Below are 26,562 nucleotides of genomic sequence, written 5' to 3' on the forward strand. Positions count from 1 at the left end.
TATGAAAGCATTTTTTTGGTATTGATATTTGATATTGCATGTATTTCCACACCCCGTATTGTTTATGGATTTGAATGCATGTCGAAAGCGAGCTCGGGAGTTTTTTTAAATGCATGAGAATTTTTGCCCAGGCTTCCAGCGCTCGAGCGAAATTTTATCTCGCGCGAGCGCGAGAAGAATTCCTAGGGCTCTGGAATTGTAGCCCACGCGCGAGCGCTAGCCTTCAGCTCCGTTGCTGGAGGTGAAGCCCGCGCGCACGCGAGATGTTTATCTCGTGCGAGCGCGTGGCATTTAAAAAAAATATATATTGCTTTTAATCTTGGAACTTGTTTGCTTATCTATTGTTTAATTCGAGATTAGTTGTTTAGAATCGAGGTCTCACAGGGTGTGTTTGAAGTGATTTAATTGTTTTTATAGTTCCTAATCATGGTTTGTGATTTGATATAGGAAAATAAAAGAAATGGAGCAAAGGAATGGAAGAGAAGAGCCTCAAGAATGAATTACGGAGCAGCAATGGTAAAAAAATAATTTTTAATGCTAAAGAGAACTAAATCCGATCTTCACAGTTCAAAATGAAGTACAAGATTTTTTGAAGCTGCTGTCCAAATTTCAGCTCAATCCGACGGCTAGAACTCGAGATATAAATTTTCAAGAAAACTACGCGTTGGAAGGGAGGTATGCACGGACCCAGGAACGGACCTGACACGGGGTCCGTGCATGTCGCGAAATTTTAAATTTTTGGACAAAACTTCGCTCGCTCGATCGGTAAGTTTCAACCGATCGAGCGAGACGCGGATTTTGGGAATTATATTTTAATTAGAAAACTTTCTTGGGAAGGACTCTATACTTTAAATATCATCTAGAACCCGAATTTAATGAGTTTTGGGACGGCTGAAGAGTGAAGAATACATCTGATGGCTAGGTTTTATCTTCCTTGTTCTTAGATTTAATGTCTTCTTCAATTCTTGTAAGTTTTAATTCTTGGTAGAGGAAGACAAACTCTTTGAAGTTTATTTATCTCGTGAGATTTTGATTTTCATTGTTTGATTTTTATTTGAGTATCAATAGTTGTTTGGAATCGATTGATATGCTTGTATGTTTAATTATTGGATTGATCGCTCTTTGATTTTATCATACAATCTACTGCTAAATTAGAAATCAAACTCGTAATTGTTTGATCCATCTGATTTGTGAAGCAACTATGATTAATATTTTCCGCTTGTGAATTTGTTAATTCGTAGGAACAACAATTGACTAGATTAAATACAATCGCTTGTACTTATGTTGTCTAGATTCATCAGTCTCACTAGTTTGAATGCTACCATAGGTTTAAATCTTGATCGATTGTATCTTGTTTGATTTATTGGTAAGGGTTATTCTAGAACGCTTGTGTCTAATTAACTAAAATTAAGGTGAGATAAGAATTAAATTTCCAATAATTAATATTCAATGAGAATTAATTATTTTTAGGGAATCGATGATCGAGTGAATAACTTCAAGGGTGTAGTCGACCGATACCAAGGTTTGTTTTAATTGATTAATTCGTTATAATTTTAATTCTTGCATGCTAGTTGGTAAAATTTATTTTAAATTTCTTTAAATTTTTAGTAGTTAATTTTGAAATTCCCAAAATCCCATTTTATTTATTTTCAGTATTTTTAAGAACAAAATAAATTGCACCTTCCTCGTGAAAATGATCCCTACTCTCGCTACTACATATTTATTTGTTTGAGTTGAGTTGGGTTAATTTGGGTGCGATACGACTAAGCGTTACCATTGAGCAGTTCCTTGCTTCACAGCCCTCTGCCATGTCAGTTTCCTCTCATGTAGGTTTTTCACCATCTAGTCTTTCAAATGTATCTCCATCCTTGTGGGTTTTGGATTCTGATGCTTCCCATCATATGTCACCAAATTTGTCATATTTTTTCTATTTTTCTCCCAGATCATCTATGTCTATTGTGACTGTTGATGGTACTCCTATGCCATTATTAGATGTTGGTTCAATTGTTACGTCTTGTTTGTCTCTTATAGATTTTACTATATTCCTAGTCTTAATTTAAATCTTGTTTCTGTTAGTCAATTATGTGAGTCTGGATACTTAGTATTCTTTTCTTTATCCAATTGTTATGTTCAGGACCAGCGATCACAGAGGCTGATTGGGAGAGGCCGTAGGCAAGGACGACTCTATGTTTTGGATCAACTCAAAGTACCAGATGTTGCAGCTCGAGTGTGGATTTATCATATTTTCTTTGAGTCGTTCATCTTTTGGTTTTTATTTGTGGCATTCTCGTTTAGTCATGTTTCAGCGTCTCGTTTGCAGTTTTTATCCTCTACAGGAGTATTAAGACCTTTAAAAAGTTATGATATTTCTGATTGTAGTGGTTCTAAACTGGAAATATTTTATACTTTATCGTTCTATAAAAGTCTTTCCTTTTCTTCTGCTCCATTTGATCTTTATTCATTCTAATGTATGGGGACCTCTCTCATTTCTACAAAATGGGGGGTCAAGTTTATGTTTCATTTATGATGATTGCACTTGTTACTCTTGGGTTTATCTTATGAAACGTACGTCTAATTATCTTATTATTTTTAATAACTTTAGAGCTCTTGTGAAAACTCAACATTCTGGTGTCATAAAGTGATTTCGTTGTGATTTGAGGGGTGAATACACTTCGAATGATATTTCAAGTTTACTTGATTCTGATGGTACTATTCATCAAACCTCGTGTACAGATACACCTAAACAGAATGATGTGGTTGAAAGGAAACATAGACATCTTTTGAAACTACCTGTTCATTTTTATTGTCTGCTGGTGTTTCTGGTGCCTTTTGGGGGAATCAATCCTTACCGCTGCTCACGTGATTAATAAAATTCCAACCACACACAATTCAGGCTTGTTACCTTTTGAAAAATTATATGGGCATGCGCCTGACTATTCCTCTTTGTGTGTTTTTGGTTGTACTTGCTTCGTCCTTCGTCCACATGTTGAGCATAATAAATTATCCCCTTGGTCTGCTCTGTTTGTCTTTTTGGGTTATGGTGTTGGTCAAAAATGATATTGTTGCTTTGATCCCGTTAGTCAAAAATTATATCTCTCTTCATGTTGTTTTCTTGAGCATATTTTATTATTTTCTATTCCTGTTGGTTCGCATAATATGACAAAGTCAGATCTTTTTTTTATTGATCCCTTCAATGCCAACATTGAGGAAGCTTCACCCACAACCCCTACTGATAGATCAAACGAATCTGGTACTTTGGTTCCCGAGACACCTGCTACACCTGATCCTCCTTCTACCACTAAACAATCATTTCTTAAGATTGTGGATGATCCTTCTAGCCATCGTTAGTCTACTCGTGTTCCTACTAAGCTACCATATTTTGCTTACTCTTGTTATTCTCGTTCTTTTGCTTCATTTATTGCATCAGTTCATTGTCTTTCTGAGCCTGTATCCTATAGAGAAGTTTGTAACCTTCTTTGGCAGAATGCTATGGCTGAGGAACTAACTGCTTTGCATCAGACTCATACATGAGATTTGGTACCGCTTCCACTAGGAAAACACACCGTTGGTTTTTGTTGGGTCTATAAGATAAAAAATAAATATGATGGATCTATTGAACAATACAAAGCTCGTCTAGTTGTTAAAGGTTATTCTCAGGAGTATGACATGGATTACGAGCAAACATTTTCCCATGTTGCAAATATGACGATTGTTTGTACTCTGATTGTTCTTGCTTCTGTTTTTTTGATGGAGAATATCTCAGATGGATGTCAAGAATGCATTTCTAAATGGTGATCTAAATGAAAACGTTTATATGATACCTCCTCCTGGTGTTCCTCACCAACCTGGTGAAGTTTGCAGGCTTAGTAAAACACTTTATGGTCTCAAACAAGCACCCCGTTCTTGGTTTGAGAAATTCTCTACAATGATTAATTCGCTTGGTTTTCATCCTAGTAATCATGATTCAACACTGTTTGTCAAATGTAAGATTGCACGTAGTATTATATTATCGTTATATGTTGATGACATGATAATTACTGTTGATGATTATGATGGAATTGCCTCCTTGAAGTCTGAGTTGGCACGTTGTTTTGCTATGAAAGATTTGGATATACTACGCTAATTTCTGGGCATTGAGGTCGCTTATTCTTCAAAAAGTGACCTCTTATTCCAGTCAAAGTATATAGATGATCTGTTTGAGCGTGCACGTCTCACTGATAATAGAGTTGTTGATACTCTTATTGAGACTAATGCTTGGTATTCACCATCTGGTGGACCACTTTTGTTGGATTCTATTTGTACCGAACTATTGTTGGGAGCTTGGTTTATCTCACCATGACTCGTCCAGATATTGCACATGTTGTTCATGTGGTTAGTCAGTTTGTCACTACACCAACTACAGTTCATTGGGCTGTTGTTCTTCGTATTCTCAGGTATCTTCGAGGAACTCAATTTCAAAGTCTTTTATTTTCTTCTACTTCATCTTTGGAGTTGCGTGCATACTCTGATGCTGATTGGGCTAGTGATCCTATGGATCACACATCTACAACTGGCTTCTACGTTTTTCTTGGTGATTCCCTCATTTCTTGGAAGTGTAAGAAACAAAATGTTATTTCATGATCTTCCACAGAAGCTGAGTACCATGCCATGGCTGTTGGAAAATGGTGTTCAGATCAATCAGAATTGATACTCGGTGCAGCGGAAGTTTTAAAATTTTATATGGAACGATTCCATATCATGGGTATCAAAACTTTACGATTAAATTGTGCGTGTAAAAATTAAATAACAATTAAATTTTTACCTTGAATCTCGAAACGAGATAATGGACACCAACAGATAACTCTGCTCTTGTTGTATATCCCAGGAACTGATGGACGAACAATTCTTCAATCAGGTCCACGAACAGAAGTTTAATCCCTCTGATAGATTGCACTAGAAAATCTATCAGAAGTTTCTATGAAGAGAATTAACGAATTTGATCCGTTAAACCAGACTGCAAATTCGAAATTCACAGGCTGGATTTTCTGACAGAGAGAGGAGAGGGGCGGCGGCCACTAGAGAGAAAACCCTAGTGTTTTCGAAAATTATTCCTTCTGTTATTTAATTTCTGTACTGCAATAACTTATTTATAATGTGGGCTGCTAACAGCTTAGGGCCCATTAGTCATAAGTTCAAGCCTGACAAGCAAAGCCCGCATGTTCAGAAATTAATATAAAATTTATCGTGACTCAGATTGATAAACCAATTTCACCAATGTGCACAGAAACCATTTCTGCATCTTTTAAAGTCAAGATAAATTTTCTGAATCCGAATTCAGTGATTTCCAAAAATGTCCATCACTATGTCATTTTAGGAAATCTTACTCCCTCTATTATTAAATAAGAAGTCCCACTTCTTTATTCACTAAATTTAACTCTTTAAATTTAATTATCTCAACGGGGATTAAAAATCCATTACTTGTGTGACCCTCAATGGTTCAGGGATACAGCTAGCCGTGGGCTCACAACTCCTTGTGACTCGAAACAACAATTTTTGACTTGCCCATCGAATCATGGTAAGAGCGCCTAGCAACATCGCCCCATGATTCCCTAGGTATCACTGATAGTGCCTGTAAGAACCAATAGATTTTGGTTAGCGTACAGTACGGTCCCTTCATCCAAATATTCCGATCGAATCAACAACCATTGGTAAATCGAGAGTCGTTCGAGATTCGATAACTATGCAATACATCTTGAAGATCAAATAGTGACATCGCATGTGCTACTAAGAAACCATTTCTTAAAACACATCATGTACTCTGGCCAGAGATTCGTCACACTAATATCTCCTCAGATTGCATAGGATATCCACACTAGCAAGTATGTGGTGAATCCTTGACAACAAAGCATCGACTCCTATATGTGTCATAACTGTACCCAATCCCGACACCTGATGACCCCAATAGAGTCGGTAAACGAGTCAAAGTACAGTACTAGCATATAGAGTCTCAATGATGTTTCAAGTAGTAAGGACTAATGGTGTACAACCAAAACCGCAGACTTTATCCACTCGATAAGTGATAACCACTTGGAAAGTCCGGATAGGGTAGTTCGATCATTCATCGTATGAATATCCATTTGCATGCTTTGAACATCTCTATGTTTCATACCAATGAAACGTGGTACTCGGCATCGCAAATGCTAGTCTCAATCTCGAGCGATCCTTATCCTTATTAACGGACGGCTCAATCGACTAGGAACTGTTTAGAATATACAGTGACTATAAGATGTGTTTCATGATAGCCATCCCCATGTGCCACCACATCTTACATACACTATAGTATATTCAAGGTCTTCATCTAAACATCTTATAGTATGTCACAACATAATAATATGATAAAAGATAAAGTAAACACCATTATAAAAGTGTAAATTATATTAAACAAAAGATTGTTTATACATAGAGTCATAAAAGCCCTTAGCCACAAGTTGGCTCATCGGGCACCCACTCTTTCAATCTCTCACTTTCCTTAAAGCCAACTAGTCATACTACGCAGTCCCATTGCTTCGCGATGTTTGTCAAATAATGGTCCTGACAAGGGCTTAGTAAGTGGATCAGCGATATTGTCTGCAGAGGCCACTCTCTCGACAGTGATGTCTCCTCTTTCCACGATCTCCCGGATGATGTGGTATTTCCTCAGTACGTGTTTGGATCTTTGATGAGACCTTGGTTCCTTTGCCTGAGCAACGGCACCAGTGTTGTCACAGTACACCGGGACTGGACCAACAACTTCAGAAATAACGCCCAACTCTTGGACGAAATTCCTCATCCAAACGGCCTCTTTAGCAGCAGCTGATGCCGCAATGTATTCTGCCTCAGTGGTGGAATCCGCTGTGGTGTCCTGCTTGGAACTCTTCCAAGAGACAGCACCGCCATTGAGCATGAACACAAATCCAGAGGTTGACTTCGAGTCATCCACGTCACTTTGGAAGCTAGAGTCGGTATAGCCTTCCAATTTCAATTCTCTTCCTCCATATACCATGAACATATTCTTAGTCCTTCGTAAGTACTTAAGAATGTCCTTCACGGCTTTCCAATGCATTTGACCGGGATTGTCTTGATATCTGCTCGTGACACTCAGAGCAAATGCTACATCCGGTCTGGTAGATATCATCCCATAAATGATACTACCTATGGCTGACGCATATGGTACATGTGTCATTTTCTCTATCTCTTCATCAGTCTTGGGACACATGGACTTGGATAGAGAAACTTCATGACACATAGGTAGATGTCCTCTCTTGGACCCATCCATTGAAAACCTTTTCAATATGGTTTCGATGTAAGTTGATTGAGTGAGTCCTATCATTCTTTTAGATCTATCTCTATAGATCTGAATTCCTAGAATATAGGATGGCTCACCTAAATCCTTCATCGAGAATCTACCTGATAACCATATCTTTGTTGACTGCAACATCCCTACATCATTCCCAATGAGTAGGATGTCATCAACATAAAGTACTAAGAATGTCACAGCATCCTTAATTACTTTCTTGTACACGCATGGTTCCTCCGGGTTCTTGATGAAACCAAAATCCTTTATTGTTTCATCAAATTTCTGGTTCCAACTTCTTGATGCTTGTTTGAGACCATAGATTTATCTCTGAAGCTTGCATACCTTATGCTTGCTTCCCATGGATGTGTATCCCTCAGGCTGCGTCATATAGATTTCTTTCTTAATGTTTCCATTAAGAAATGCAGTCTTCACATCCATTTGCCATATCTCATAGTCATACCATGCTGCTATGGCAATTAGGATTCTTATGGACTTGAACATTGCGACTGGTGAAAAGGTTTCATCATAGTCAACTCCTTGTCTTTGAGTATAACCTTTTGCCACCAAGCGTGCCTTGTAGGTCAATACCTTTCCGTCAGGCCCAAGCTTTCTCTTGTAGATCCATTTGCACCCTATTGGAACAATTCCATCGGGAGGATCTACTAAAGACCAAACTTGGTTAGAATGCATCGAATCTATTTCCGATTGCATAGCTTCAAGCCATAAATTTGAATCCGCATCAGAAATTGCTTCCTTGAAGTTTCTTGGATCACATCCAATGTCGGGTTCACTTTGATCCCCTTCAAGAAGAAGACCATATCTTATAGGAGGCCTAGAAGTCCTTTCGGATCTCCTAGTAATAGGCGTGTCTTGTGATGATTCTTGCGGTGTAGGATCGCTATTTTGTATCTCGGGTTCTTCTCGAATTTCTTCGAGTTCCATCATCTTGCCTTTCTTATCCAATAAGAACTCCTTCTCCAAGAAGGTGGCATTCCTTGAAACAAACACTTTTGTTTCATTAGGATGATAGAAATAATATCTGATTGAATTCTTCGGATACCCCACAAAATAACATAAGGAGGATCGACTATCCAACTTATCTCCCACTGTCTGCTTCACGTAAGCAGGACATCCCCAAATCCTCACGTACGAATACATAGGAGCTTTGCCATTCCATAACTTGTATGGTGTTTTATTTACTGCTTTAGTGTGGACGTTGTTTAACAACAATACCGCCGTTTCAAGCGCGTAGTCCCAAAACGAAGGTGGGAGCTCAGTGAAGCTCATCATGGATCGAACCATGTCCAACAAAGTTCGATTGCGACGCTCCGAAACACCATTAAGCTGAGGTGTCATAGGAGGAGTCCACTGAGAGAGAATCCCATTCTCTTTTAGATAGTCCAAAAACTCGGTACTTAAGTATTCTCCACCTCGATCCGATCGAAGTGCCTTAATACTTTTACCTAGTTTGTTTTCTACTTCAGCCTTGAATTATTTGAACCTTTCAAATGCTTCAGACTTATATTTCATTAAATATAAATACCCATACCTAGAATGATCATCAGTAAAGGTAATGAAGTAGGTGTTGCCACATTTAGTACCAATCCTAAATGGACCGCAAACATCTGTATGGATCAAATTCAACAGATTTTGACTACGCTCAGGTTTCCCTTTGAAAGGAGATTTAGTCATTTTTCCCTTTAGGCAGGACTCACAAGTAGGTAAAGAGTTAATATCAGACATATCAAACATGCCCTCTCCCACTAGCTTGTTCATCCTCCTTGAGGAAATATGACCTAGCCTAGCATGCCAAAGGTATGTCGGGTTTTGACTATCGTCCTTTCTTTTATTTGTTGTTACCGGTTTATCAACATAATTAATTGGAACGTCTTTTAATTTTAAGTTATATAGATCGTTTTTAAATTGTCCACTTCAAATCAAACATTCATTCTTGTAAATATTGCAAATCTCATTCACAAAATTACAAGAAAACCCATCTCTATCAAGCATAGAAATAGAAATAATGTTTTAATGAAATCTTTGGCACAAATAAAAATATCTTTCTCATAATACAACTTAAAATTGGTTTGCAAAATTAAACAAATATTTCCCATAGCTATGGATTTAACTCTGGAACCATTCCCGAGCCTTGACTGGGTCTCACCCATCCTTAGCCTATTACTTCTTGTCATCATTTGCAACTCATTGCAAATGTGAGATCTACATCTGGTATCCAATACCCAAGAAGTAGTATTAAGAAAAACATTTATTTCAATGTAAAACATACCCTTTGCAGTTCTCAACTGCTCGAGGTATTCCTTGCAGTTACGTTTCCAATGACCGGGTTTCTTGCAGCAATGGCAAACTTGTTTAGACTTGTCGAATTTTGCATGTAACATTTGGCCTTGAGATCATCGTCCAACCATTTCTCTAGTTCGGCCAACCTTTCGGCAGTTACATCAGCCGAGGCTGTTTTCGGAGAAGCCTTTTCTAACACTTAGAAAATCTTTTCCGAACTCATGACAATCTTAACTTATGGAACCATCCTGTATAGATTGCGCCAGAAAATTTGCTTTGTTCGAGAATTGAAACATGTGGATTACGAATTTATTGTAATGAAATACTGAGATGAAACAGACAATAATCGATGATTTGTTTAATAATTCACTAAGACATAAAATATGGCGAATTTTATTTTATGAATCACACTTCCACTATTTTAACAATTTCACCACCCTCTAGTGAAAACGGGAAACTTTTTCCTTAGTGAGAACATGGAGTCCAATTGACAAATCATAGTCCCGAATAATATCAGCCAACCATAATTTTCAAAAGGTAGAGCCCAATTACTTCCAAAGTAACCCCCATGTATTTATCTCATGTCCAATAAGGGCCCAATAATATGACGCCGTTTATTGTGACATGTCAAGATGACCCATCAATATTAAGTTGTGATGGACGGTCGCCATGTGGATCCCCAATAATATGAGCCAATCCCATGGGAGTTCCACCCAACTTACAACATGTGTCGATCCAATGTACAGCTTTCCGACGAACGGGCCCCCCCAATAATATGAGCCGGACCGTATCCGCGGGTAGCATCTCATACATTGATCGTTGATGGAAGGTAGGAACATTTAAACAATATTTAAATTTCTTTTATTTATCTTGATATCAATTTTAAATCATATTTAAAATGAGGGATTTTAATTTTGAAAATTTGTCTCATCATTTAAAATTTGTATGCTTGCGAGATTCATACAATTTAGTCTTAAACATGCATACAACGATAATATCATATATTATATTTTAGGATGATCGATTCCATTACTAATCGACCCGTGGTTGCCAATCACGAGTCTAAGTCTAATCCTAGGTGATATGCAAGTATGCAATGCAATCCTATTACATTGTGCTTCCAATTTACATTTCTTCAGTCTTTATTGTCTGCTGGGCCCGCCTCCGTCTTCAAATCTTCATCTCCCACTAAGTATAATGTATTTACAATAAATAACTATGACAAGTAGGGGATACATTTTAAGGGGTGGGAACGGGCCATAAACCAGGCCCACTTTTATTACATATGATAATTCATATTGGGCCATAAACCAGGCCCATTAATAAATCCAACAACAATAAAAACAAATGTAAATTCCCTAACATACACCTACAAAATTGGTCATGGCAATCGATCATCCTTATCCAATAATATTTAATTCAAAATTAATTTATTGGATAACATGCAATGACAATTAAATTAAAAAGGATAAAATCATATTCCATATATAAAATCTTATTTTACATACAAAATCATATTTTATATTTTTATCAAATAAAATCATATTTTACATATAAAATCCAATTTTATACATAAAATCATATTTTACTCAATATTTCCATAAGATCATATCTTACAATCAATTGTACCAAAAATAATTAATTTCATAAAATCTGATTTAACGGATAAAATCTATAAATTTTCCAAAAATTCAAATTTATCCAAAAATCAATTTTAAAATTTTCGGACTCGAACAATTCGATCCGACGCCTCGTGGACCAATCAAAAACAATTTTCGATCGGACCAAAAATAGAATTTTAACATATTAAAATTTTAATTAAAAATAAAAAATTAATTTTCCCGGGCCGCCCGGGACGATCCCGGGCAGCCCGTCGCCGCCCCTTGGGCAGCGCCGATCGCTGCCCATGGGCAGCGATCCAATCGCTGCCCGTGTTTTGCCCGTCAAAAATTTAATTTTAAAAATTTGTTTTGTTTCAAAAAACCGAGGCTTAAAAATTTTGTACAATTGATTAATTTAATCGCTTGATCTGAGCAACCTGGCTCTGATACCACTGTTGGAAAACGGTGTTCAGATCAATCAGAATTGATACCCGGTGCAGCGGAAGTTTTAAAATTTTATATGGAACGATTCCATATCATGGGTATCAAAACTTTACGATTAAATTGTGCGTGTAAAAATTAAAAAACAATTAAATTTTTACCTTGAATCTCAAAACGAGATAATGGACACCAACAGATAACTCTGCTCTTGTTGTATATCCCAGGAACTGATGGACGAACAATTCTTCAATCAGGTCCACGAACAGAAGTTTAATCCCTCTGATAGATTGCACTAGAAAATCTATCAGAAGTTTCTACGAAGAGAATTAACGAATTTGATCCGTTAAACCAGACTGCAAATTCGAAATTCACAGGCTGGATTTTCTGACAGAGAGAGGAGAGGGGCGGCGGCCACTATAGAGAAAACCCTAGTGTTTTCGAAAATTATGCCTTCTGTTATTTAATTTCTGTACTGCAATAACTTATTTATAATGTGGGCTGCTAACAGCTTAGGGCCCATTAGTCATAAGTTCAAGCCTGACAAGCAAAGCCCGCATGTTCAGAAATTAATATAAAATTCATCGTGACTCAGATTGATAAACCAATTTCACCAATGTGCACAGAAACCATTTCTGCATCTTTTAAAGTCAAGATAAATTTTCTGAATCCGAATTCAGTGATTTCCAAAAATGTCCATCACTATGTCATTTTAGGAAATCTTACTCCCTCTATTCTTAAATAAGAAGTCCCACTTCTTTATTCACTAAATTTAACTCTTTAAATTTAATTATCTCAACGGAGATTAAAAATCCATTACTTGTGTGACCCTCAATGGTTCAGGGATACAGCTAGCCGTGGGCTCACAACTCCTTGTGACTCGGAACAACAATTTCCGACTTGCCCATCGAATCATGGTAAGAGCGCCTAGCAACATCGCCCCATGATTCCCTAGGTATCACTGATAGTGCCTGCAAGAACCAATAGATTTTGGTTAGCGTACAGTACGGTCCCTTCATCCAAATATCCCGATCGAATCAACAATCATTGGTAAATCGAGAGTCGTTCGAGATTCGATAACTATGAAATACATCTTGAAGATCAAATAGTGACATCGCATGTGCTACTAAGAAACCATTTCTTAAAACACATCATGTACTCTGGCCAGAGATTCGTCACACTAATATCTCCTCAGATTGCATAGGATATCCACACTAGCAAGTATGTGGTGAATCCTTGACAACAAAGCATCGACTCCTATATGTGTCATAACTGTACCCAATCCCGACACCTGATGACCCCAATAGAGTCGGTAAACGAGTTAAAGTACAGTACTAGCATATAGAGTCTCAATGATGTTTCAAATAGTAAGGACTAATGGTGTACAACCAAAACCGCGGACTTTATCCACTCGATAAGTGATAACCACTTGGAAAGTCCGGATAGGGTAGTTCGATCATTCATCGTATGAATATCCATTTGCATGCTTTGAACATCTCTATGTTCCATACCAATGAAACGTGGTACTCGGCATCGCAAATGCTAGTCTCAATCTCGAGCGATCCTTATCCTTATTAATGGACGACTCAATCGACTAGGAACTGTTTAGAATATACAGTGACTATAAGATGTGTTTCATGATAGCCATCCCCATGTGCCACCACATCTTACATACACTATAGTATATTCAAGGTCTTCATCTAAACATCTTATAGTATGTCACAACATAATAATATGATAAAAGATAAAGTAAACGCCATTATAAAAGTGTAAATTATATTAAACAAAAGATTGTTTATACATAGAGTCATAAAAGCCCTTAGCCACAAGTTGGCTCACCGGGCACCCACTCTTTCAATGGCCTCAACTGCTTGTGAGATAGTTTGGTTGCATTGGTTGCTTGCGGATATGGGTATCTCTCTTGATCAACCTACTCCGTTATATTGTGATAATCAGAGTGCTATTCAAATTGCGTGCAATTTAGCCTTTAATGAGCAGACAAAATATATTGAAATTTATTGTCACATTACTTGTCATCATCTTCAGCTTGGCACCATCACGTTGTCGTTCGTTACTTCTTCTCTACAGATTGCTAGATTGCTGATATGTTTACCAAGGCATGTTCCGTTTCACGCTTCCGTTTCTTGTCTGACAAACTCTCAATACTTCTAACTGAAGCATCGTGAGTTTGAGGAGATGTTAGATTATATTATTATTATTATTATTGTTATTATTAGAATTTTCTATCTTTTAGCTATTAAGGATCGATAGAATAGTCTTTTTCTTATTTTTGGAATTTAACCAAAAATCTTATTATGTTACTTTTCCTAAGGAGTGTTTTGTAGAGCTTCTAGGAAGAACTTATTAGATTTTAATTGTATGAAAGTGCTTTTGAGTATTTGTGAATAAAAACTTTAGTTTCAGCTTCTATAACTTTTAGCCAAAAGCTAGAAGCAAGAGTTTGATATTTTTTTTTCTGCTTCTGCTTTTTAGTTTAGAGTTTAAAATTACAAATTGACATTTATATTCTTAAAATATTTATCATATTACATAATTATATACCCTTGATTCATTTTGCTTAATTTTCACTTCTCATATGAGTTTTGAATAGTTTCTAATAAAATTTATAAATTTTCAATCATATTTAATTACCTACAAACATTTATTTTTTAAATAATATTTTACATTTTTTTATATAATTTGCATTTTCAGAATTTTTTATACATATTATTTGTATTCATACAAATTTTGTCATTTTTATATTTTTATTAATTTTACATATTTTTTCGAGCATTCATATTATAAAAAAATTAATTTTGATACAATATTAATAATAATGATATAAATACATTTTTGATGGTGTGAGTATCAAAATTTAATTTAAATAATTAAAAATAGATCAATTCTATATAATTTAAGGATGTGATTATCATTTAACTAAAAATTAAATTTGAAAGAAATTATTCTCCAAACACTCAAAATTTAGCTTGTATTAGCTTTAAACTTCTATTTTCAAACACCCATACTTTAACTTTTAGGGATACCAAAAATCAACTCAACTCGTCAACCCGACACGAGTCGACCTAAAAAATATTGGGTTAGGATTGGGGATTTTTGGGTTTGGGTCGAATTGGGTTGACCCGAAAGCTAACCCGAAAAAATTAATCGGGTTCAGATTGGGTCGGGTCAACTCGACCCGAAACTTTTTTTTTTATTTTTATATAAAATTAAGGAATATTTGCTACATTTTTATATGTTATATGTTTGAAAAAAATTTATTGTATATTGATATAATATATTTTCATCATTTAATATTTATTTTATACAAATTTGATTTTTAAATATAAATATTTTATTTTTTTCAATAATTATAATTTAAATTTTCTATAACTAAACTTTCAAATTTAAATTATATATAAGTTTAGATCTTGTTATTATGTGATTAAATTAAATATTACTATTATTGTGTGTTCTGAATTTTTATTTAATTATTTTGTAAAAAATTAAAAATAAATAAAAAATAAAATCGATTGGTTCGGGTTGATCGGATTAGTTGGATTAGCTGGGTTCGGGTTCGGGTCCGGGTTTGGGTTAGTCATTTTTGGATTGATTCGGGTTCGAGTTTGGAAATTTTTAAATAATATTTTGATCGACCCGACCCACCCAAATTGGAACTCCTTTTAACTTGTTGGGTGACAAAAATCAACCCAACTCGTCAACCTGACACGATTCGATCTGAAAAATATTGGGTTAGGGTTGGGAATTTTTGGGTTTGGGTCGAATCGGGTTGACCCGAAAGCTAACCCGAAAAAATTAATCATGTTGACCCGTGATGACCCGAAACTTTTTTTTTTTTATTATTATTATAAAGTTAATGAATATTTGCTACATTTTTGTATGTTGTATGTTTGAAAAAAATTTATTGTATATTGATATAATAAATTTTCGTTTTATTTTATACAAATTTGATTTTTAAAAATAATTTTTTTTATCTTTTTCAATAATTATAATTTAAATTTTCTACAACTAAACTTTCAAATTTAAATTATATATAAGTTTACATCTTTTTTGAAAGAAAGTTTACATTTTGTTATTATGTGATTAAATTAAATATTACTATTATTGTGTGTTTTGAATTTTTATTTAATTATTTTGTAAAAAAATTAAAAATAAATAAAAAAATAAAATCAAATTGATTCGGGTTGATCGGGTTAGACGAGTTAACTGAGTCTAGGTTCAAATTTTCGAGTTGATTCGGATTCAAATCGAGTTCAAGTTTGAAATTTTTAAATAATATTTTGGTTGACCCCACCCACCCCTTTTGACTTCTCACGACGCATTTCAAAATAATCCCTATAAAAATCGCTTTAAAATCTGCAACACACTCCCTCTGGTGCACTTTAATGACAAAGCAAACCTAGTTTTCTTTCAATTTCTACGTAACGTTGTTTATTACTGGGGAAACTGATTGCATTTTTCATCATAACGTTAGCCTCTTGATTTTCGTTTCTAGGCTAAGTTATTTGTGAATGTGAATGAATCTTCTGCTATATCGACGTTGTTTATTACTGGGGAACTGTTTGCATTTTTCATCATAACGTTAGCTTCTTGATTTTCGTTTCTGGGCTAAGTTATTTGTGAATTTGAATGAATCTTCTGCTATATCGAATGCTTTATTTAGAATGCTGTTATTTCTGAGGCACAAGTTATTTAGTTGCTTGATTCCGGTGGCCAAGCACTTGAGATTTTTCCTATTCCACAAAATTATACCGCATTGCTGCAATGTTCTCTAGTGAACATTGATTTACGATGTTATTTTAACTGGCTGAGAGTTGATACATGATCTGGTCTAGTTTATAAAGTGTTGGATGTTTTTTTATTTACTGTTTCACTTATTGTCCTAGGTTTTTAGTTCTATTGAGTAATGGAATCGCCTGCTTTACCACCAAATGCAAATTTACAACAAGCAGCACTACCTAAGAGGTCTGTAATTGATAGAACTGGATTCGGTACTTCCGGACGACCCATCTCTTTGCTCGCAAATCACTTCAAAGTCTCACTCAGATGTCCAAATGAAATATTTTATCAGTACAGTGTAAAATATATTACCCTGCTATTTTTCCCAAGTATAGTAATGAGCATACAAGTGAATCATTAGATGGTCCATTCTGAATGCAGGTTTCTATTAGTTCTGAGGATAATGGAGTGGTTGACAACAAAGGAATTGGGAGGAAGATCGCTGAAAAACTTTACCAAACATACTCTTCTGAATTTGCTGGAAAGACATTTGCTTATGATGGGGAAAAATGTCTGTACACAGTGGGGCCGTTGCCGCAGAACACGTTGGAACTTACAGTGATTCTCGAGGAATCTATTGCCAAGCAGTAACGTCCATCATTGACCTTTATTTACTTGTTTTTGTGCTGCTTTTTTCCTGGTAAATGCTGACTGAGTCCGTTGCGTAGTCCTAGGAGCCCTTCTGATTATGGAGATGGAAGTGGCTCTGGGAAAAGATCAAAGCACTCTCTGCAGTCGAAGGCTTTTAAAGTAGAGATAAGTTATGTTGCAAAAATACCCTTGAAGTCCATCTCTCTTGCCCTTCAAGGCGCCGAAGCAGAAAATGTGCAAGATGGTCTGAGGGTCCTGGATGTCATATTGAGACAGAAAGCAGCTAATAAGTATACCAAGAATACCTTTTTGATAGCATATAAGCATTTTTTCTATCATCTTGTACATAACAAATGGATATTGGCGCAGAGGCTGCCTTTTAGTTCGGCAATCGTTCTTTCATGATGACACACGGACGTTCAGTGATGTTGGAGGAGGTGTAGCTGCCGTGAAAGGGTTCTATTCTAGCTTTCGTCCTACTCATGGTGGTTTATCTCTAAATATGGGTATTACTCATCTTGTTCTCTTCCTATGTTTTCCTTTTCTTATGGTTTGCTTCATGTATAAAACCGCAAAAGTTTGTTCTGTTAGATGTATCCTCAACAATGATCTTGAAACCGGGACCTGTTGTGGATTTCCTACTTGCTAACCAGAATTTGAAGGATCGTCGCAATATTGACTGGGACAAAGTAAATGGTTCTTAACTGTTTGCAGTTGCTTTCTTTGACCATTATTTCAGTTATGTTTGTCATGATTGTGAGTCTGGAGCACAGGCCAAGAGGATGCTCAAGAATCTGAGGGTTAAGGCCAGACATAACAACAGGGAGTTCAAAATTATAGGTTTGAGTGAGAAACCATGCAATCAGCAGTTGTGAGTAAATACGTATCTTGCAGTTTTTGCCTTCATTCCTTCCTGTAAGACGTCTAATGGTGGTTATCTTTTCAGTTTTTCATTGAAAGTGAAAAATGGTGGTAATGCTAGAGATGATGGTGAGATTTTGGAGATCACTGTTTTTGACTACTTTGTGAAACACCGTGGTCAAGAACTAACATTTTCAGCATACATGCCATGCCTTGATGTTGGAAAACCAAAACGACCAAACTATTTGCCTTTGGAGGTATATAATTTTTTGGTAGTTGTCTTATGAACTCTACTGCAACTTTCTTTCTAAAATTTCTTTATGTATCTTTCTTCAATTAAAGCTATGTTCTCTAGTCTCTCTTCAAAGATACAAGAAGGCGTTGTCAGGAATGCAGAGAGCATCCTTAGTTGAACAATCAAGGCAGAAACCTCCAGAGAGAATTCGAGTTGTCACTGATGTAAATTATCTACCCAGTGAACTCTTTTCCCTTCCATCTCTTATGTTGTGGTTTCACTTCTTGATTGAATCTTGTAGGCTGTGAGAAACTATCAGTATGACGATGATCCACTCCTAATTTCTTGCGGCATTTCAATTGAAAAGCAGCTTACTCAAGTTGATGGACGGGTCCTTGACGTGCCAAAGGTACTTCTAGCCTGTTCACAATTGATACTTGTGTGTTGTTGCATCACATCTTAACAATGATTCTGATGTTCTACTTCCAGTTAAAGGTTGGAAATGGTGAAGATTTCTTTCCCCGCAATGGACGGTGGAACTTTAATAACAAGGTATCTCTTTGTTTTGATATTGTATATTGTTCTACTATCCTTCTTTGATTTATCTTAGATTTATTTGTAAAATGGATATGGGGGCTATCTTTGTAAGTTACCAGTTGCTTTGCTTTTGATCTTGAACAGAAAGTTTTGAATCCCTGCCGGATTGAGTGTTGGTCCCTTGTTAATTTCTCTGCTCGTTGTGATACTAGTCATCTTTCTCGGGAGCTTATCAACTGTGGAAGGAACAAGGGCATTGTATGCAATCTAATATTCTTGTTTCTTTAGGTCTTCCTAATGAATAGCTATTTGAATGTCTTTCATTCTCTTGTCCAGCATATTGAACGTCCATATACAATAATTGAGGAAGATCCACAATGTAGCAGAGCTAGCCCTTTCATACGCGTAGAAAGGATGTTTGAACAGATTATGGCTAAACTACCTGGTCCTCCTGAGTTTCTGCTTTGCATCTTACCAGAACGGAAAAACTCTGCCATATATGGTAGTTTATCTGCTGTTATCCTTTTCCTTATCACAAAAGTTTCAACTTAAAAATCTTGTGTTTTGGTGTGTTCTTGTGAAATTTTTATTAACACCCAGGACCATGGAAGAAAAAATGTTTGACTAACTTGGGCATTGTTACCCAATGCACGTGTCCTTCCAAGATCAATGACCAATACCTGACTAACTTACTTCTCAAGATCAATTCCAAGGTAACATGGGTAAAACTTCTGTTGCTTTTCTTTGTCAGATCACTATTTCTGTTATATTGACCTCTTTGTCTTGTGATTATAGCTAGGGGGGACCAATTCTCTGTTAGCCCTTGAACATTCACGTAGTTTGCCACTCATTAATGATAAGCCAACTTTGATTATTGGAATGGATGTTTCACACGGTTCTCCTGGTCAATCAGATATTCCATCCATAGCTGCTGTAAGCTGCTGCCTGTAGAACTTTTTGCATTTTAAATTATGCGTGATGCCATCGATGCTTCTCTAACTTATAATGATCAGGTTGTTGGATCCCGTAGTTGGCCACTGATATCCAGATATAGAGCAGCAGTGCGAACTCAATCACCAAAGGTGGAGATGATTGAATCTTTATATAAGCCACTTGAAAATGGGGAAGATGACGGCATTATAAGGTGCTGCGTCTTTTCAATTTATTGTTCAGTGTGAAGTAGAGATACACAATTTATAGTTCTACAAGAATCTGAGGAAAGCTTATCTAGTATTATGCTTCAGGGAACTGCTCTTGGATTTCTATCAAACCAGTAACAAGCGGAAACCAAGTCAGATCATTGTTTTCAGGTAGACTCCTGTCCAGCTGTAGAATCTCTATTTTTGTACATCGTATATTTTTCTCTCTATGCGGACATGACATTAACATGTGTATTGTTTGCCTCATTCCCTATGGTTTTAGGTTTGGATGGGATCATCCTCCTGTCGTTTAGGCAGTGGAGCTGCTTTCTTTCTTTATCATTATTTATCTGGAAAATAAGTCAGCATTTAGCTAAGTGACTGTTGGATCCATAACTATAACAACTTCCTGTAATGTGCGGCATGTGAGATGAGTGAGATCTTAGTAGCTGTACTATGCACTGACAGAAAAATGCTTAGGGTGACACACAGCTAGCTTTGTGATTTTCATTATAGCTATTTTTTTTTAATTCCTTTCGTGCTTCAATGTTGTTTATTTCTAATTTGTCAGATGTGACATTTTTTCCACCAAATCAGTTATATGCATGAAGCCTCAGAATCTGGTCTGATCTGTCATTTTTCTAACAAATAATTAAGTGCCATAGTTGAATAAAAATGGATAAGCAGTGATGTTCTGGTTTCTTTAATGAATTTGCAACGAGCATTTGCATAACAAATCTCAACACACCCTTTATGCATTCTGTTTGTCCTGCTTTTCAATGGTCCCACTTTTCTCAGGGATGGTGTAAGTGAGTCACAATTTTCTCAGGTGCTGAACATCGAACTGGATCAAATAGTCAAGGTACCCTATCTGTTTGCAGTTTTCAGAGTAAATATGACGGCATTTGATGACATATTGCATTTTTAATGTTAGTCCTTGCAAAGTTTTGATTTTATTATGGAAACATACCTCTTGATAACTTGCAGTTATTGGGTTACAGAAAAGTTTACTGGTCGTTTTATTTGTAAAATTCTTAGTACCGAAGAGCTCATGGTATAATGGTGTAATTTTAACCCCTTCTATCTAGAGTGTTCAGTCCTCGAGCTTGAAATTTTTGATTTTCCAGGCTTACCAGCATCTTGGTGAGGTTGACGTTCCAAAATTCACTGTTGTAGTGGCTCAGAAGAGACACCATACACAGCTATTTCAAGCTTCGGCTCCTGAAAACGTTCCCCCTGGTCTATTTCTTGACACAGTTGTGTTCTAATTCTCGTTTTATGTCAACTATCTACCATAATAACATGCATTCTGTCTGGCTGCAGGTACCGTTGTGGACACTAAAGTTGTACATCCAAGAAATTATGATTTCTATTTGTGTGCTCAAGCAGGGATGATTGTAAATTTTCCCATCCTTTCCTCTTTGGTTTATGCAATTAATTTAGTTACACAGATGCAGTCATTGAGCAGATCTGTCTTACAATTATGTTATGTGATAAATGTGTAAGATACGGCTAATTTCTGTAAAACTAGTTAAATTATGGACTTGTTATGTTTATGCTGTGCTGCATCATTATATATTCGCAATTAGTACTTAATGATTATGTGTTAAACCTCACATTCAACTCAAGGTATACTCCAAACCACATTATGAAATATTGCACGCCTAGTAATGTTATTCACATATAATGGTAAGCATGCATTATCATATGAAATCCTAACCATATTTGAGGATTGAACAATGCATTTGCAGATCACTTAGTGCTTACTAGTTCAAGTTGCATTCCACAAAATTATTTCGTGACGACAATTTATATTGCAGGGAACTTCTCGGCCAGCCCATTATCATGTCTTACTTAATGAGATTGGTTTCTCTCCTGATGATCTGCAAAATCTTGTCCATTCACTGTCATATGTGTATGCATTAAAGCTTCTTTCAGTGTATTCTCATTATTTTCTTTATGATAGCTTCGGTTAGAATGGTTATATTTTCCTCCTTCCTGCAGATACCAAAGGAGTACTACTGCCGTTTCCATAGGTAAATTTCAACTTTTGTAAACTTTTATTCAATTTTACTTTTCAATGAGATATATCGTTACACAAAACCTCCTTCACCTATTGTGTCGTGCTTAAAATTGCAGTTGCACCAATATGTTATGCACATCTTGCAGCCCAACAAATAGGGCAGTTCTTGAAGTTTGAAGATTCATCTGAAACTTCGTCTGGACAGAAAAGTATGTCAACGGCGGTACCCCAACTGCCCAGGCTGCACAGTAATGTTGCTGGATCCATGTTCTTTTGCTGAAACTGATGAGAATATTCTAACTTTATTTATAGTTGCTTACTTGATTAGAATAGTTGTAAATGATCCTGTGCTACTGCTAATTTGGTCCAAGGGGTGACTCAAATATTCCCGAAGCTGGTTTTTGTTCAGCTGGTTTTTGTTCTATTTCAATTAAAATTCTTATTTTAGTTTTACTCACTGACTTGGGGCAATACGCGAACGTTAACAGTATATTTCTTCAAACAGTCATAGAATCACATATTAAGTGCAAGTAGCAAAAGTCCTTGTAGACATTTCCCTCCACGTAGGTTTTAAAAGTTTCTGTGTGGAAATATGCGTATAAAACAATTATATAAAAGTAATTTTTTTAAAAAACATGGTTAGAGGTTTTAAAAATTGTTTTAAAAATAAATGTGTTTGTACAACTATACTGTAAAAATGTTTTTATAGTTAAAAATAAATAAGAAAGTGTTTGAATAACTATTTTGTAAAAGAGTAGCTCTCACAATACTTTTTAATGTGAAAAATAATATTTTTTTATAAGTGACCTAAATAGGAGATTCGTCTCCAAAAATTGATTCGTGAGATCACCTACGACTTTATGTTAAATTTAATTTATTGTAAAAAGAAACAAAAAAAAAAAATCTATTCAGTAATGTTAAGAAATAAATGTGAAAATATGAAAATTTTGTAAGGCAGAATATTTTGGTAAATAATAAATTTTAATACTAGCTCTTTAATAAATTACAAAAAATGCCCTTATTGAGATCATGCTTGTGTATTGTGAAATGTAAATGAATGTAAAGAGTAAATAAAATTATTGGGAATGAGAGTTTCTAGAAATTTTTTTTTTATTTCTCAAAATAACATAATCATTTTTGAAAATTTAGAATCAACGTGAGATTTGACTTCTAAATTTGGATTAAATTAAGCAGAAGTATTAACAAAATTCACAAAACTCCTATAAAATAATTTTACAAGTCAATTTGTGAAATAAATATCCGATCTGACATGAATTATGACAAATATTAGTTTATAAAATGAAGAATCACTTTGGTACGTCTAATATCGTGCAAATTTACATCGAATTATGAGATTCTATCATTATGCCGTGGGACATGTATTCAACGTATCACAAAATTTTGAAAAATAGAATTTTTATATTGAATTTTTTTTTGTAACGTAAGAATTAAGTACAAATATTGAATTATATGTAATCATTCAGTTTTTAGATGTTACAAATTCTCTCCTAAATACATTACTTTATCCTTTTTGGGTCCAATCGTTTAGAATTGGAACCAGCCAAAATGATTGTATGATAATGTAGTGATCCGCTCCCAGATCACCTACTTAACCATAATAGCATGCAATTAAATCTTAAAGTACGAAGATGAATTAAAACAACGGGAAATAAACTTTATCTAAAACCCAATGTGAGACATAGTTTTACAACTCCATCGAAAACAGTACTGAAATACTCTCAACCTGAGGCTGAAAACAACCATGATTCAAAGACAGCTGCAAACTCAAATACCGCTCCCTTCGGATCCGTCCAACCTAAGTTCTGCCCCGTGGAATATGGTGTCCAAGACAAAACCGAGGATATGAGCGATAACAACACTCAGTACGAAAGTATGAGTATACACATGCTATAAATGCTAATGCAAATATACGGGTACCGAAAACTTATCATGGTATAACTCTGCTCAGTCAAGTGGCGCTATGGTATGTAGCATTCTGGGTCGTCGCATCAGGAGATGGCTCACAAACAAGAAATAACTTGTGGATATCGGTAACCTGATCCCACACTGACGGGTCCAACTATCCACTCAAGAACACGGGGATAAGCGACCCCACTACGGATATATCAAGGTACATGCTCAACATGATCAGTGTTCTAAAAGCGTCACCTAGATCCGCCTAGGAGTCTCCTAGGCGCTAGGCGGTTGTCCACCACCTCGCTTTCTTTCTAGACTATGCCTCGAGGCGTTGTCCGCCTAATCTTTCGCCTAGGCGGCGCCCAAGCAGCCTAGGATGGCAGAAATCCGCCTAGGCGGTTACTATTTTTTTATGAAAAAATTAAAAATAAAAAAGATACGCGAAGCGAGAAATAAACACAAAAAAAAAATTTGCAGAAAAAAAGTCTAGCAAAAAGTTAAATCTCATATTACATATGCAGACTTGATATCTATTAATATTTATGTTGTTGTTAATTGTTGTTGTTGTTAGTATTATTATTAAAATTTTATAAGAGTTTCATACAAAAATTGAAAAATATAAGACATAAAAATTATATTTTATAGTAAAACTCATGAATATTTCAAGTTATTTATTATTTAGGTTTTTTTTATAAAAAAAACCGCCCAGGTCCTGCCTAGGCGGCTAGACGCTAGGCGGTGGGTACCAGGAATCATAAAACTTTGTATTTAAGCCTGAGGTACAAGGTTCGATTCCTGGGGAGGACAAAAACTCCCCACCAGGGGGGAGAAGACCATGAGTGCAAGAATGGCTGGGCCAGCCCAGTCCATTACAAAAAAAAAGGGTGCCCTTTTTTGTAACGATCCACGTCCTTCCACCACATCCTTCCCCAGCCTATATCATGGGCTCAGAGCGCATGGTTCGACGGGCATCGCACTCATGACCTCCCCACTCCTGGCAGTGGGTTTTTGCCCTCCCCAGGGATTGAACCTTGCACCTTCAGGCTTAAGTACATGTTCTTATCATCCCTCTCCAGGCTTATGTACAAGTTCTTATCATCCCTGGTACCAATTGATCTAGCTAGCTCAATGGTACCAGAGATCAGAAGACTTTGTACTTAAGCCTGGAGGTGCAAGGTTCGATTCCTAGGGAGGGCAAAAACCCATTGCCAGGAGTGGGGAGGTCATGAGTGCGATGTCCGTCGAACCATACGGTCCGAGCCCATGCTATATTCTGGGGAGGGATGCAGTGGAAGGACGTGGGTCGTTATAAAAAAGGGCGCTCCTTTTTTGTAATGGACTTGGCTGGCCCAGCCATTCTTGCACTCATGGTCTTCTCCCTCCTGGGGAACAAGGTTCGACGGGCATCGCACTCATGACCTCCCCACTCCTGGCAGTGGGTTTTTGCCCTTCCCAGAAATCGAACATTGTACCTCCAGGCTTAAGTACAAAGTTTTATGATTCCTGGTACCAGGAATCATAAAACTTTGTACTTAAGCCTAGAGGTACAAGGTTCGATTCCTGGGGAGGGCAAAAACCCACTGCCAGGAGTGGGGAGGTCATGAGTGCAATACCCGTCGAACCATGCGGTCCGAGCCCATGCTATAGGCTGGGGAGGGATGCGGTGGAAGGACGTGGGTCGTTACACATATGCAACATAATAATCATGACAAAATATATGTGCATAAACATGTCATATAAACATGAAAATATAGAACATGCATACTCAACCAGGATATATCGAATAGTACGTCTGTGCCTCTCTAGTCAAGCAACCTAGCAACTCGGGTTCTCAAATCCAACCCTATAAGCAAGTAATTATCACATCATTCATTGCGTACTAAAGCTTTAACTAGACTAATATTTACTCCCAAAATCTATTTATAGTCTAGATTTATACCTACGTCCGTCATCAGCCCACTGATGGCGATAACTCCAAAATTTAGGTGCAGCTCTGCTACGATCCCGGTAGCATTTTGTCACCGCCTGTCCCTCGAAACAATGCCTAAAACCCTTAGAAAACAGGATGAAATGGGAGGAGAATTTGGAAATGAGAAATTGCAAATGGCAGCCTCGACCCTTATTTACAGGCAACGATCGTAATTGTTGGAACACGGTCGTTCTTCGGATCGAAAAAGAAAGTGATACCCATTGCAACGAAAGTTTTAAAATTTTATATGGAACAATTCCATATCATGGGTATCAAATTCCTACGATTAAAATTGATAACATAAAATTTAAACAATGTAAATTTTACCTTAAAATCTCGAAGCGAGATTATGGACACCAATAGATTAATTTGCTCTTGTTGTATATCTCAGGAACTGATGAACGAACATTTCTTCAATCAGGTCCACGAACGGAGATTTAATCCCTCTGATAGACTACACTAGAAAGTCTATCAGAAGTTTCTACGAAGAGAAATTAACAGATTTGATCTGTTAAACCAGACTGCAATTTCGAAAATTACAGGCTGGATTTTCGATGACAGAGAGGGAGAGGGGCGGCGGCCACCTAGAGAGAGAACCCTAGGGTTTTTGAAAATTTTTATGCCTTATTGTGTCAATTTCTGTACTGCAATAACTTATTTATAATGTGGGCTGCTAACAGCTTAGGACCCATTAGTCATAAGTTCAAGCCTGACAAGGAAAGCCCGCATGTTCAAAAAATAATATAAAATTTATCGTGACTCAGATTGATAAAACAATTTCACCAATGTGCACAGAAACCATTTCTGCATCTTTTAAAGTCAAGACAAATTTTCTGAATCC

At 36.3% G+C, this 26,562-nt stretch overlaps 1 protein-coding gene across 5 annotated transcripts; it reads left to right on the plus strand.

Annotated features, from left to right (window-relative positions):
• The first annotated feature begins 16,007 nt into the window (after nucleotides 1-16,007).
• LOC140859831 (protein argonaute 16) lies at nucleotides 16,008-22,239 on the plus strand. 5 transcript variants are annotated; one of them, XM_073262403.1, is made up of 23 exons: nucleotides 16,008-16,139; nucleotides 16,557-16,747; nucleotides 16,831-17,036; nucleotides 17,118-17,330; nucleotides 17,410-17,546; nucleotides 17,632-17,729; nucleotides 17,814-17,911; nucleotides 17,987-18,158; nucleotides 18,244-18,360; nucleotides 18,438-18,545; nucleotides 18,626-18,688; nucleotides 18,818-18,931; nucleotides 19,010-19,175; nucleotides 19,274-19,386; nucleotides 19,469-19,606; nucleotides 19,687-19,817; nucleotides 19,918-19,983; nucleotides 20,611-20,674; nucleotides 20,940-21,051; nucleotides 21,136-21,209; nucleotides 21,633-21,727; nucleotides 21,817-21,848; nucleotides 21,952-22,239. In XM_073262403.1, exons 2-23 carry the CDS (start codon nucleotides 16,577-16,579, stop codon nucleotides 22,113-22,115), a joined length of 2,652 nt encoding a protein of 883 aa, XP_073118504.1. In that variant the 5' UTR covers nucleotides 16,008-16,139; nucleotides 16,557-16,576; the 3' UTR covers nucleotides 22,116-22,239. The 5 variants fall into 5 exon arrangements, with proteins under 5 accessions (XP_073118504.1, XP_073118507.1, XP_073118506.1 ...); XM_073262406.1 differs by having other exon boundaries at nucleotides 16,020-16,139; nucleotides 16,565-16,747; XM_073262405.1 differs by having other exon boundaries at nucleotides 16,130-16,251.
• Nucleotides 22,240-26,562: the final 4,323 nt, after the last annotated feature.

This window comes from Henckelia pumila, chromosome 4, assembly GCF_033568475.1.
Source record: "Henckelia pumila isolate YLH828 chromosome 4, ASM3356847v2, whole genome shotgun sequence".
NCBI lineage: Eukaryota > Viridiplantae > Streptophyta > Magnoliopsida > Lamiales > Gesneriaceae > Henckelia > Henckelia pumila.

Coding starts and splice junctions, on each gene's coding strand:
- LOC140859831 (XM_073262403.1), top strand. CDS start 16,577: ATGGAATCGCCTGCTTTACCACCAAATGCAAATTTACAACAAGCAGCA. Junction 16,748..16,830: donor AAATATTTTATCAGTACAGT/GTAAAATATATT, acceptor TTCTGAATGCAG/GTTTCTATTAGTTCTGAGGA. Junction 19,176..19,273: donor GAAAAACTCTGCCATATATG/GTAGTTTATCTG, acceptor ATTAACACCCAG/GACCATGGAAGAAAAAATGT.